Source organism: Sciurus carolinensis, chromosome 7 (genome assembly GCF_902686445.1).
Source record: "Sciurus carolinensis chromosome 7, mSciCar1.2, whole genome shotgun sequence".
Taxonomy (NCBI): Eukaryota; Metazoa; Chordata; class Mammalia; order Rodentia; family Sciuridae; genus Sciurus; species Sciurus carolinensis.
Window position 1 is genome coordinate 78,348,798 of NC_062219.1, and position 13,979 is coordinate 78,362,776.

The 13,979-nt window shown below is 34.5% G+C and overlaps 1 protein-coding gene across 9 annotated transcripts in view; it reads right to left on the reverse strand.

Moving 5' to 3' along the window:
- Dop1a (DOP1 leucine zipper like protein A) overlaps positions 1-13,979 on the reverse strand; it is a 79,911-nt gene that overhangs the window by 23,207 nt on the left and 42,725 nt on the right. For all 9 annotated transcript variants that reach the window (XM_047559576.1, XM_047559578.1, XM_047559580.1 and 6 more), the window contains 6 exons: positions 13,774-13,885; positions 13,491-13,673; positions 11,911-12,036; positions 4,226-4,360; positions 2,265-2,320; positions 1,011-1,115 (listed from right to left, as the gene is read on the reverse strand). In XM_047559576.1, the coding sequence (XP_047415532.1) occupies positions 1,011-1,115; positions 2,265-2,320; positions 4,226-4,360; positions 11,911-12,036; positions 13,491-13,673; positions 13,774-13,885 (717 nt within the window). The remainder of the gene's footprint in view (positions 1-1,010; positions 1,116-2,264; positions 2,321-4,225; positions 4,361-11,910; positions 12,037-13,490; positions 13,674-13,773; positions 13,886-13,979) is intronic.

The window sequence follows — 13,979 nt, forward strand, 5'->3', positions numbered from 1 at the left end:
TTCATTGCGGAGTAATATTCCATTGTATATATATGCCACAGTTTCTTTATCCATTCATCAACTGAAGGGCATCTAGGTTGGTTCCACAATCTGGCTATGGTGAATTGAGCAGCAATGAACATTGATGTGGCTGTATCTCTTTTCCTTCTTTGTCCTGTTCTTTGAATCTCATCATCAATAGTTCACACCCTCCCTACCTTTCACTTGAAAAGTAATTCCTAGCCCAGTCTACCCCTCAATCTAATTCTACTTAGTAACTTGCTAGAGTCATGCTGCTCCTCAAAATCTGCAGTTAGTCCCATCCCCCACCTAAGACCAAATTACTTAAAATAAAACTCAAGGTCCTTTTCTATCTGGCTCCCATCTTCCTTGTCACCCACACTAAAGTCCCACTATTCCACTGCCTGTGCACTGCTTGCTACAGTATATCCTTCCCTTCCTGTCCCTTTCTGCTCTAACCATGTCTATACACTAAGCAAATATTTACTAGGAACCTATTATGAACTAAGAATAATGGTGAGCAAAAAAGATACTGTCCCTGACATGATGATGCTTGCTATTAAGTAAGGGTGACCTTGCATTTATCCAACAATCATTCTAATTAATAATAGAGATCAGGAAACTCCAAGACACAAAGAAAAATGAGTTTTCCATGAATGTTCATGATCAGCATCTAGTTCAAAGCCCATCCTCTGAAGTTCCCATTCAACCATGCTACTTGCCTCTCCTCTTTCCATTCCCACACTCCTTCCAAGTACTGTTATAACAATTTTGTTACTGTATTCTTGCTTGTGTATGTGTAAACACACATTATTCCCTCTCCTCATCTCCTTTTTGACAGGCCTATACATCTAGTTCTGCAGCTTGAGATCCTATGAGTAGGTAGAGACACTACATGATCATACAAAACATCTGTTATTCAGCAATAAGCATTATAATTTTATTCAAAATAGCACATTGTACTATATCTCCAGCCCTTCAGAAATATTTTTTTAAGTAAAATTACTTACCCAAGTATAAGAAACTGCCCTGGGGCTGGAAGACTCAGTTGTATAGAGTCTTTCAGAAGTATCAGCAGTGATGCCCAGCTATCCACTAAATTGGGCACTGGAATTCTGCAAGATAAATGTAGGATGTATATATAAAAAGTCACAGTAAACTTTAATTTTCTTTATATCTTCCTATAGTCTAACACATTTTTCTACTTGTATCTCTGAAACATTCTAAATTCTTATAGACTAGGATAAAACAAAATTCCTAAAAGTTTCACATTTTCTACTAATAATATAGAAGAAGAAAACTAAGCACATCTGGAATACTTAGGGTGATTTCTTAATCTAGAAATTTTGCTACAGCAATCTCCTATCACATAAGACTCTCAAAAGTAAAATACAACTGCAATAATTCTCAGTTTAATTCCTGACATCATAGTCAACTACTCCCTACCCTGATAGAGTTCCCTCTTATGTTAGGTCTTTCTCTTTCACCTATTAAGTCTCTAACCTCATGGTAGGGAGGGCTGTCAATCTATTCTGAACACTAGTCTCTTACCTATAAAGAAATTAAGATGATTTTTGTTTCATTCTAACTCTAACATTAACACCTCTATGTTATCTAAACTCATAGACAGTCCTTGCTCTAAGTCACAATCAATTTAAAAACCCTAAATAACCTAACTTGATAAATGTTAGTAATAAATCGCAAGTGAAGGACAAATTTGATTATTAAAATGGAATTACCCAGAGAGGATTAAGATTCAAGTTCTTAAGAATTTTATCAAAATTCAAATTCACTAACTTCTATTCAGGGGTCAGCTAAATGGAAAATGGAACATCAAACAAGAAGATACTTTCATGTTATTCCTAATATTAAAAAAGAAACCTAAAAAAGCAGATTGGATTGCTACATGTTTACCTACATCAAAGTAATAATCAATTCAATGGCAATAAGCATGATTTCAAGAGTAGCTTCAGCTTTTCACTGATATTTAAATGATTTTCTTACAGTTTAGTGTTTTTACATCCAGTTTTCTTCAATACCCTTAGGTCTTTTGGCTTTAGGCTTTCCATGGCTGGGTTATTAGGATACCCACAAGATCTGTTAATATATTCAAATGCAATGTTTCTGGTTTTAGCATTTGTTCTTTTAGTTTTGGGGAAAACAAAAACAAAAAGCAAAAGAACTAGCAAGAAAGAATTCAGGTGACTTTCCAATTTCCTAACCTTTATACATCCTTAAGGAAAGATCCACATCAGTAATCTTACCTTTGAATATAAGCATAGAAAAACTGAAGCATGCAGACTTCCAAAGAAAGATGTTTCTATAAACAAAAGAAATCAATTTTATAGTGAAGAAAAATGTTGCCTTTGCTTCTTCATTGTTGTTTACTACTCTGTATCTTACTGCCAGTTTTTAATAAAAAATTAAAATAAAGCAAAATCAAATATTTATCATAAAAAACATGCAATGCTCTTTTATTTAATAGAGAAAATTCCTAATACAAGAAGTATTTAAAAAGTTGAAAATAAATGGAAGGAAGAAAAAGATTCTCAAGTTTTCCTCCACGTATCAAGAATTGACACTATACCAGTCACTTTTAAATGATTACTCTGTATGCATCAGAACTATTTTTAAGTAGCTTAAGTTTGGTGTTATCAGAATTAGGTTGATATTTTTAATTAAATGTATACTTGTCTATTTTACTATTCATATCTGCTAAATTAGTATATTTTGTTCAAATTTGGGATCTTTTTTTTTTCTGGTACCAGGGATTTAACCCAGGGGTGCTTAACCACTGAGCCACATCCCCAGCCCTTTTTTCTATTTTTATTTAGAGAAGGGATCTCACTGAATTGCTAAGTAATGCACTAATCTCCTGAGGCTTTGAACTCTCCATCTTCCTGCCTCAGTCTCCTGAGCAACTGGGATTACAGGCATGAGCCACCATGCCTAGCAAATTTGGGATAATTCTTAACAGCTTAAAATGTAGCTATTAATGATACTGCTAAGTGTAGCATATAACAAAAAGAATACACCTGCTCTTAAAAATTAGTAAAGGGTAGAAAATGATATTAATGTCCAATGGACATTTACCCACTTGCTCTTTTTTCATCCCCTCTAGTTCCTCAAAGGTTTCCCTCTTGCTAAACAAAGAAAAATCAAGTGTCTACACCATTCAGAACTTAGTAAGGGTGCAGCTTTTGACATGGAGGTTGAATTAGTTTTTGTTTTCATAGCCTTCATGTACAGCCCAATATCTGGCTCAAAATATTAAGCTGAAATGAACTTTTGCATGTAAACACAATCCTATAATAAATGCTCCAGAGGCGCTTTCAGAATACTCAGGATATTATTAAAAAGTAGGGGCTATAGAGGTAACTCAGTGATACAGGTCTTGCCTAGCATGTGTGAAGCACTATAAAAAAAAAAAAATGGATGGGGTCATAAAGACACTGACTATTCAGAAACACAGACACCCTTTTGCCTTTGGCAATTCAAGAAAAAGTTTACAAAACTAAGAAAATAAAAAAGAATTCAACATTTTCAGATATATGTAATAATTCTTTTAAGCATTTAATAACAATAATAATAACTGGCTATTTTGGATTTGTTCAAAGTTCAATATCTGTAGTTGACAAATCTTCCCAAGAAAACATGATCTCTTGAACAAAGAGTAGAAAAAGTAAAAAATTACATAAGTTTCCTAAATTGTAGACTTTTATGCTATGTTAGAGACAAAGCCAATGTGAGTAGAGAAACCATTTTCTATAGCCCTCTTAAAGTCCAGTATCATATAGGGTCAAGAAATGATAATTGTCTAGAACTAAGGTTATGGCAAAACTTGGGAAGTTTACAAAACTGAAAGATTCATTCACAAAAGAAAGCAAAGGGAAAGCTATAAAAACAGTAAGGAACTTTGGGCTCTGGTTTCTGTGTTCTTTAAATGGCCAGAAAAAAAATCTCCCCTAAGAATGCACAGTTCATGATCGCTTTTGATGTATATATGGAGAAATGAGCAGCTAATTCCTCTACACTGGATACAGGACCGATCAGACTAGCAAGTCATTGCAGTCATTAATTTTTTGTTAACTAAAGCAGTGACATACAGGCATCTCTGTAATCTGCCCTAGAGCTAAAAGGACATTGCTATAAGACAAAATTTCTTACCTATCAGCATCACTTCTGAAAATGAATTATGAATAAAAGCAAAGAAAAAGTTTCTTACTTTGTCCTTGGCTATGGCTGGAGGTTGCTTTAAAACTTCTTTCACAGTCTGGATAACAGTTTCTGCTCTCATTACACTGATTGAGCGAACGAGTTCCACTAGTAAAAGCTGTTCTTCACTGGCTGGAGGAATGACCTGAATAAAACATTCTGTATTTATTTATGTATGTGTGTAAATAGTCTTATAAAAGAAGTCACAGAATTAATAAAATAATTATAGCCTCTTTTTTAACATAAAGAAGTCCCTTGGGTACCTTAGGTAAAATTTATTAATCTATGTAATACATGTGCACCATTTCAAAAAAATCAAAATCAAACAGGACAATAAGATTTATTAGAAAATAGCAGTGCCTTGACCTATCCTTCCCACACCTAAAAGCAGCCATAGTCCGTTTTTTAGGTCTTTTCTATTATTTCTAAATAACACATACTGCCATTTTTCCTATTTCATGTATTTTTTAAAAATTTAGATATTATCTCTATTTCTTAATTTACAAAACCAAGATTTAGCTCTCTTGTACTTTTCTCCCTATCCTTTCAACATACTTATTTTATTTAGATACCATTTTTATTTAGATCAATATCTAAAGTTCACATGACTATTTGCGGTTGTGCTGTATATTATGCTGTCACTGTATTTCTTTTCTTGTACAATATTTTGTTTTTCCTAGAGTTAATAAACTACTTTTTTGTTTGCTTTAATACCTATCACAAATTCATTCCCAAATGCTCCAACTGTAAATCTCCTCTAATTATATTTTCAAGTACTCCAAGTCATTATCGTAAACCTTTTACTCATCCTCGTCTATTTTTCTCTCCTTGAGACATTTCTGTCAGACATCTATTTGTTCTACCCTGGATTGGTACTCTTTAGCCATGCTACAGTGTCAATGCTGATATCTGTCCTTTCACTATCATCCTGGAAGGTACCCTTGTTGTTTTTCTGTTGGAACCCCTATTTCTTGGATCTCCATCTTCTTCCTTCTTGGTTTATTCCTTCTTTGGTGGAGCTGCATTTTCTAGTAATTGAGAAAGTGTGAATTTATTGCCTTTTTTTTTTCTTTTGGAGATACTGCATGGCTCAAAATGCCTTTAGTGACATTGTCTGCCTGCAGAATTATAGGTTCAGATTACCTTCCCATCAAAACTTCCAGTGTTCTACTGACAAGTCTTATTATTTGATGAGACCAGAACTTTTTCCTTTAGAAGATTTTAGGGTCTCCTCTTTATCCCCCAGTGTTCTGAAATCAACTGTTGAGTTTTGTGTGGGTATCTTTTTCACAGTGCTGGGCATAATCTGGAAATTCGTTTCCTTCATTTGTGAGGATTTTCTTGTAGACTTTAATATTTTCTCCTCTCATTTTTTGTTCTATATTTCTGCAAAAAGATAGTGAATCTCCAGTATAACTCCCTAATTATCTGTTTTCCCCTATTTTCCTTATATTTAAGCATATATTCCACTTTTTTCATTTTCTTTCTGTTTTTTTTTTTTTTTTTTTTTTTGGTATCAGGAAATCGAACCAAGCCATTAACCACTAAGCGACATCCCCAGGCTGTTTTTTCAATTTTGAGACAGGGTCTTGCTAAGTAGCTCAGGGCCTCACTAAGTGGCTGGCTTTAATCTGTGATTCTCCTGCCTCCATCTCCCAAGTTGCTGGGATTACACGTCCGGTTATATATTACTTCTGGTATGTATCTACATCTGATATTTTACCATATTCTATTCCAATCTTTCTACTGATTTTGCTTATTTTTTTTGCTATATAATTAAAATCTAAGAAAATTTAAAAATTTTTATAACCTCCTCAATTCTATTTCATGGATGCAATGGGACTTCATCCATTGATGGACATTTTAGTTTTCATTTACATTTTCTTAGATTACCTGTATTGCTTTATATTTTTTATTTTGTTCCTTTTAGGTATACATGACAGTGTATTTTGACATATTTATACAAATAAAGAATATATCTTATTGTAATTAGGATCCCAGTCTAATTAGGATGATATGGAGATTCATTGGGGTATATTCATATATGTACATAGGAAAGTTGTGTCAGGTTCATTCCACTGGCTTTCCTATTCCTATCCTTCTCCCTTCCCTTAATTCCCCTTTGTCAAATATACTGAACTTCTTTTCTTCTCTTCCCCCTTTGTTGCATATTAGCATCCACATATCAGAGAGAACATTCGACCTTTGCATGATAGTCTCCAGATCCATCCATTTACCGGCAAAAGTCATAAAGTTATCTTTATGGCTGAGTAATATTCCATTGTGTATATATACCACATTTTCTTTATCCATTCATCTGTTGAAGGACAATTAGGTTGGTTCCATAGATTAGCTATCATGAACTGAGCTGCTACAAACACTTTAGTGGCTATGTCACTGTAGTATGGATATATATGAAGGAGGGGAATAACCAGGGCAAATGGTGATTCCATTCCTAGTTTGAGGAATTGCTATACTGCTTTCCAGAGTGGTTGCATTAATTTGTAGTCCCTCTAGCAATGCATGAGTGTACCCTTTTTCCATATCTTCACCTACATTTGTTACTTGTATTCTTGATAACTGCCATTCTGATTGGAGTGAGATGAAATCTCAGTGTAGTTTTAATTTGCATTTCTCTTATTGCTAGGGATATTGAACATTTTTTCATATATTTATTGACCATTCATATTTCTTCTTCTGTTAAGTGTCTCTTCAGTTCCTTTACCCATTTATTGATGGGGTAATTTGTCTTTTTGGTGTTAAGTTTTTTGAGTTCTTTATATATCCTGGAGATTAATGCTCTGAGGAATAGGTAGCAAAGATTTTCTCCCATTCTGTAGGTTCTCTCTTTAAGCTCTTGTTTCCTTTGCTGTAAAACAGTTTTTTAGTTTGATACCATCCCATTTATTGATTCATTTTTTGGGGGGGTACTGGGGACTGAACTCAGGGGTAGTTGACCACTGAATCACATCACTAGCCCTATTTTGCATTTTATTTAGAGAGAAGGTCACTGAGTTGCTTAGCTCCTTGCTTTGGTTGAGGCTGGCTTTGAACTCACAATCTTCCTGGCTCAGCTTCCCAAGCTGCTGCGATTACAGGTTTTGACACTGTGCCCGGTCTAGTTATTGATTCTTGGTTTTACTTCTCATGCTTTAGGAGTTGTTGAGGAATTCAGTTCCTAAGCCTCCATGATGGAGTGTTGGGCCTACATTTTCTTCCAGTAGGCACTAGAGGTCTAATGCCTAGGTCTTTGATTCACTTTGAATTTTGTGCACGGTGAGGGATAGGGGGTAAATTTCATTCTGCTACATACAGATTTCCAGTTTTTCCAACACCATTTGTTGAAGAGGCTATCTTTTCTCCAATGTATGTTTATGGCACCTTTGTCAAGTATGAGATAACTGTATTTATGTTTGCTTTGTGTCTTCTATTCTGTTCCACTGGTCTTCATGTCTGTTTTGGTGCCAGTACTATGATGTTTTTGTTACTATAGCTATGCAGAATAATTTAAGGTGTGGTATTGTGATGTTTCCTGCTTTGCTTTTCTCACTAAGGACTGCTCTGGCTATCTATTCTAGGGTCCTTTTTTTTTTTGTGGGTTGGGGGGGCAGTGCCAGGGATTGAACTTGGGGCCACTTGACCACTGATCCATATTCTCAGCCCTATTTTTTAATTTTATTTAGAGACAGGGTCTCACTGAATTGCTTAGCACCTCACTTCTGTTGAGACTGGCTTTGAACTCATGATCCTCCTGCCTTAGTCTTCTGAGCCACTGTGCCCAGCTTTGGCCCCTTGTTTTTCCAAATGAAATTCACGATCACTTTTTCTATTTCTATGAAGAATGTCATTGGCATTTTAGTAGGAAATACATTAAATCTGTATAGCACTTTTGGTAGTATGGCCATTTTGACAATATTAATTCTGCCTCTCTAAGAACATGGGAGATCTTTCCATCTTCAATTTCTTTCTTTAGTGTTCTGTAGCTTCCACTGTAGAGTTCTTTCACCTCTTTTGTTAGATTGATTCCCAAGTATTTTTTTTTAAAGTCTATTGTGAATGGGATCGTTTTCCTAACTGCTTGACTTTTTAAAATCAAATTGGGTCTTTGTCACATTAGAATTTCTTCACATGACTGGAAATCCTTGGTTCTCCATTCATGTTTCAAAGTGATTCTTCTGCCACTCATACTTCAGATAGAGCACTAATTTCTCAAAAAACTCTACACCAAGAATATAAATAACCCAATCAACAAATGGGCTAAGGAAATGAACAGACACTTCACAGAAGATCTACAAGCAATCAACAGATATATGAAAAAATGTTCAACATCTCTAGTAATAAGAGAAATGCAAATCAAAACTACCCTCAGATTCCATCTCACCCCAATTAGAATGGCCATGATCAAGAATACAAGCAATAATAGGTGTTGGTGAGGATGTGGGGAAAAAGGTACACTCATACATTGCTGGTGGGGTTGAAAATTAGTGCAGCCACTCTGGAAAGCAGTGTGGAGATTCCTTAGAAAACTTGGGATGGAACCACCATTTGACCCAGCTATCCCACTCCTTGGCCTATACCCAAAGAACTTAAAATCAGCATACTACAGAGATGCAGCCACATCAATGTTCATAGCTGCTCAATTCACAATAGGCAGACTATGAAACCAACCTAGATGTCCTTCAATTGATGAATGGATAAAGAAACTGTGATATATGTGTGTGTATATACACACACACACACACACACACACACACACACAATGGAATATTACTCAGCCATAAAGAATAATAAAATTATGGCTTTTGCAGGCAAATGGATGAAATTGGAGAATATCATGCTAAGTGAAATAAGCCAATCTCAAAAACCCAAAGGACAAATAATCTCACTGATAAGTGGATGATGACACATAATGTGGGGTGGGAGAGGGGCAAGAATGGAGGAAGGAGTGACTGTATAGAGGGAAAAGAGGAGTGGGAGGGGTGGGGGGAAGGAAAAAAATAACAGAATGAATCAAAAACTATTACCCTATGTAAATGTATGATCACACAAATGGTAATGCCTCTACTTCATGTACAGAGAAACAAGATGTATCCCATTTGTTTACAATAAAAATAAATTTTAAAAAAGAAACCACTGAATAAAAAAACAATGGTATATCTATCCCCTGAAATATTACTCAGTAATAAGATGGAATAAATTGCTATATACAACAACATGGATAAATCTCAGGAACACCATGCTGAATGAAAGAAATTTTACCCAAAAGAATGTATAGTGCTTGATTCCATGTAAATGAAGATTTTTATGATAAAAAAAATCATAAAAGTGGTTTTACCAAGTGGAGACTAAAAAAAAAGAAAGTGACTCTTCTACTAATATACTAATATTTATAGAGTGCTTATTCAATGCTAGGTATTTCTACAAGTGATTCCCCAATTTTTCCCCTTCTTTCTCTATTCTGTAAAATTTATTTTAATTGGTATCACTCCAAGAAGTATTATTTCCATCATCTAGGTAGTTAGGTGGAAAAGTCTGAATTTGAAATCCAAGGATCTAGTTTCAAAGTCTAGATTCTTCAGCACTATGTTATTATTGCTTTTTAAAAACAAAAAGTGATGGAATATCATGTATTTTTGTGTAAGACTAAGGACTGGTGTGCTTCCCTGTGTGGTGATAGCAGCCAGTAATTTTGTTAGGCGACTCAAATGTTTATATCTATAGATCTTTTCTCTGGTCAGATCATTTTTCCAGAGAGAAAGCCTCAAATATCAAATCTCCTACCTGGTGGGGCATATGGTTTCCTGGCAACTCATTGGAGTAAGGCTGATTTCCTTTTTTTCAGTATAGATTGAGCATTCCTAATTCAAAAACCTGTAATCTGAAATGCTTTGAAATTCAAAACTTTTTGAGGTCATGTTGGTCCTTGGTTTAGTCAGTTTTTGCATTGCTGTGACCAAAATATCTGAGAACAACTTAGAGGAGGTAAAATTTATTTGAGCTCATGGTTTCAGAGGTCTGAGTCCATAGATGGCTGACTCCTTTGTTCTGGGCCCAAGTTTAGGCATGGGGAAGGATGCAGTAAAGAAAAGTTGCTCCTCTCATGGCAGCAAGGAAGGAGAGGGAGAGAAGGGAAGGAGTGACAGGAAGAACTACCCTTTCAGGGCACACCCTGTGGTGTCCTACCTCTTTCAGATGTAGGACCTCTTTTCACCTACTTACAGTTAGTTAGCTCTTTTCACCTACCTCCAGTTACCACCCAGTCAGTCCATTCAACCTGTGATTAACAGATTAGGCACAGCTCTCATAATCCAATCATTTTGCATCTGAACATGCATTATCACAGGAGTTTTAGGGGAATACTTCATATCCAAACCATAACAGTGATTGAAAAGTTTTAGATTTTGGAGTATTTTAGATTTTTAGGTTAGGGATGTTCAAGAAATATTCCCAAATCAGAAAACTCTGAACTCTGAAGTGCTTCTGGTCTCATGCATTTCAGATAAGGAATATCTAACCTGTATGAAGAATTTCCCTGAATACTCCTACTTTCAGTATGACATTTACTAAATTCTACCCATGTGAACTTCATGCCCTTGGGTGCAAAGACTCTCTTGATATACTCTCCACAGATTAAACTTGACTCTGGTCTCCTATTGGATTGAATAGGAGGAGGTAGTTGCTTTGGTTGAGGAAAAGGGATCTAGAAGACATCTAACAAATCCTTACATGAACTTTTAGCCAGTTCTCCAGATTTCAGCCCTCTTCCAACTTTCTGGCTTTAAAAGTACCTGATACTTAAACTTTGAGATAGTTTTATAGTAGGAACCAGTTAAATTTTTGCAGGCTGGCAGTTGGAGATCAGCTTTCTCTATTATGCTACAACAGATTTTTTTGGGAGAGTCTTTGCCTACTTTTAAATAATCTATGGTTTCAACTTTGTTCAATGTGATACCTACTACAGAAACTTCACATGCAAAATAATGTAATATGGTATAATTATTTATTTTTATTATTTTAGAAATGTCAGCATTATGTAATGAGAAATTAGCACAAAAAAGGAGAAAGTTTTAGGTGTCTAGATCACTTATTTCATATGCATGTAAGTTATTTAATAGTATTACTATTCCAATGTGTTATGATTTACTTCCAATCTAGAACCCTTGAGATTTTAAATTTGTAAAGCAACAAAATTTTCACCCATGTGATTCAGTTAAAACCAACATATGATTACTTTAAAAATATTAACTAAGTTTCCCCCATAACCTTGTACCCTAAGTGACTAGCATTATATAGATACTGTATCATATTGCCATTTCTATTTAAAATACAATGATAGTATTAATATTATACAAATTTCTCTTTTGCTTTTTTACATAAACAATACTTTTGGGGCAGGTGCTGGGATGTAAACCAGGGTCTCATGCAAATGCTCTACCACTGAGCTATGCTTCCTCCCCTAAAATTATACCTTTCATACTTGAAATTTAATAAATATTTATTTTAAAAATTTAGGCAACAAGTCACTATCAAAACCTGGAGATGAAATATTGCTTTTCCACTTCTAACCCACCTCAGTTCCAGAATAGCCCATGAAGAATTGAAAATCATTATGTGCTTGCCAAATGAAAAAAAAAAAATTAGTGTGTACTTACCAAATGAAAAAACCAAAAAAGCACCAAATGGTTAAATACAAACCTTGGTTCGGGTAGTGGTTTTGTTCTGTCTTCTTTCATTCCATACGAATGCAATGGCAGCCATGAAATGAACTCCATGATTCATTGAAATGGGGCCCAATAATTCAAGGATCTGTTGTCTCAAGTTCTAAAGCAATTTAAGAGAATACAAGTAAAAAAAATGAAAACATTAATAACTAGATTAAACATTTAGTCTTTCTTGAATAATATTTAATACTTACATGTTTACTACCCAAGTAATAGCAAAAGAACTTTTGTGGTAAGAACTATAATCATTAATATTTCATTCTATAAGAAAACAAATCCTCTAAAATGGCAACTACTATTGGTCAAATGCAAATTAAACCACTGTGTTGAGATACTAGAAAAATATAAAATATGAAATCAAATTTATTATTTGGTTTAGAGTATTTTTAAAAACTGGAATATTTTATAATTACAAAACACTGTGCTTTATATTCAATTGAAATAAAACATAAAAAGCATAATTTAATCTAAACATCAGTTCCTAGATGAAATGTTCCAATGGTTCACATCCATCTACTTTCTCCAATTCTTTATGTGTTCCTATAAATCCTAGATCTATGTTGTCAGGTCTGCAAGTAAAATTAGGTTATTGAAAGATGTCAATTTCACAATTTGATAAATAATGACAACATTCATATAATGTTTAAGTATAAAGTAAATAACTGGAAAAATGCCAGAGTACAAAGAAGAAAAATTTTAATCAATCAATCTTATCATCCTGAGATGATCCTTCTTAAATTTTTTTAAAAAATTCTTTTAGTTGTAAGTGGATACAACACCTTTATTTTATTTTTATGTGGTGCTGTGCTGAAGATCGAACCCAGGGCCTCACACAAGCTAGGCAAGCACACTACCACTGAGGCAAAACCCCAGCCCCTGAGATGATCATTCTTAACACCTAAACTTTCTTTATTGCTTCTTCTGCAAAATTTTTTTATACTTAATTAAAAATATAACAATTGTTCAAATAAGTAATAGCACTCTTTACCTGGTAAGAATTTTTCAAAACAAGAACATTTGTGGCCAAATAATGTAACCCTGAGACGATACTCTGTTTAACCATTTCCTTATTTATTGTTTATAATCTTTGCTATTAAATAATGCTCTATTGAACACTCTATATAATTTTGATAACCTTAGAACTTATTCCTAAAGTAGTCACACAAAGATAAACACAAAAGACCAAATACTGCATTATCCCATTTCCAAGAAATACCCAGAAAAATCAAATCCATATATAGGGAAAATACTAGTCTGCTGGGTTAGGGATGGGAACAGGGTATGAGTGAAAAGGGACATGAGAAATCTTTTTTTGTAGTGAAGGACATGTTTGACAATTGGATTGTGATAGTTTTGCAACTTGGTAAATTTACTAAAACAATGAATTTGTATACTTGAAAAGGATATTCAGTTATATCTCAATAAAACCATTATTTTAGACTGTATGTAGAGTGCCATAAACTACTCAAATTATCCACACATTCAATATAATCTTGGGGAAAGTTTTCAAATAAAGACTCTTGAGTGCTACAGATTAAGAGGGAATTGTCTAACCTTTGTGGCTCCAAGATTAATAGTGGTAACAGATGCAGATGCAGCAACGGTGATCTTTTCTGAAGCATCGGCCTGATGCAGTATGCTCCAAAGCAGTGTCACAGAGGACATGATCATGTGAAGTATTGAGAGGATTCCACTGCGTGCTTCAAACAAGTGTTTTTGGTCTATATTCACCAAAAGCTATTAAAGTAGGGGAAAAAAACCATAATTACTCACTAAGGTAGGGACTTAAAGGACCTCATGGTTTTTAAAAAGCAATCAAATATTTATGTAGTCTTACTTGGTGATACTGTGTAGTTGGATCCAACAAACAGTAATGGATAATGGCTGTGATTCCTTCCAAAAGAGTAAGAATCATATCTGGTGGAATAATTGATGCCATCCACAGAGGCCTGAAATAAAATTCATTCATCTGAACAAAGCACTGTGAAAGCGTAATTCATATTTTATCACTAGTAGATATTCAGCACATGCTAGGCACACATA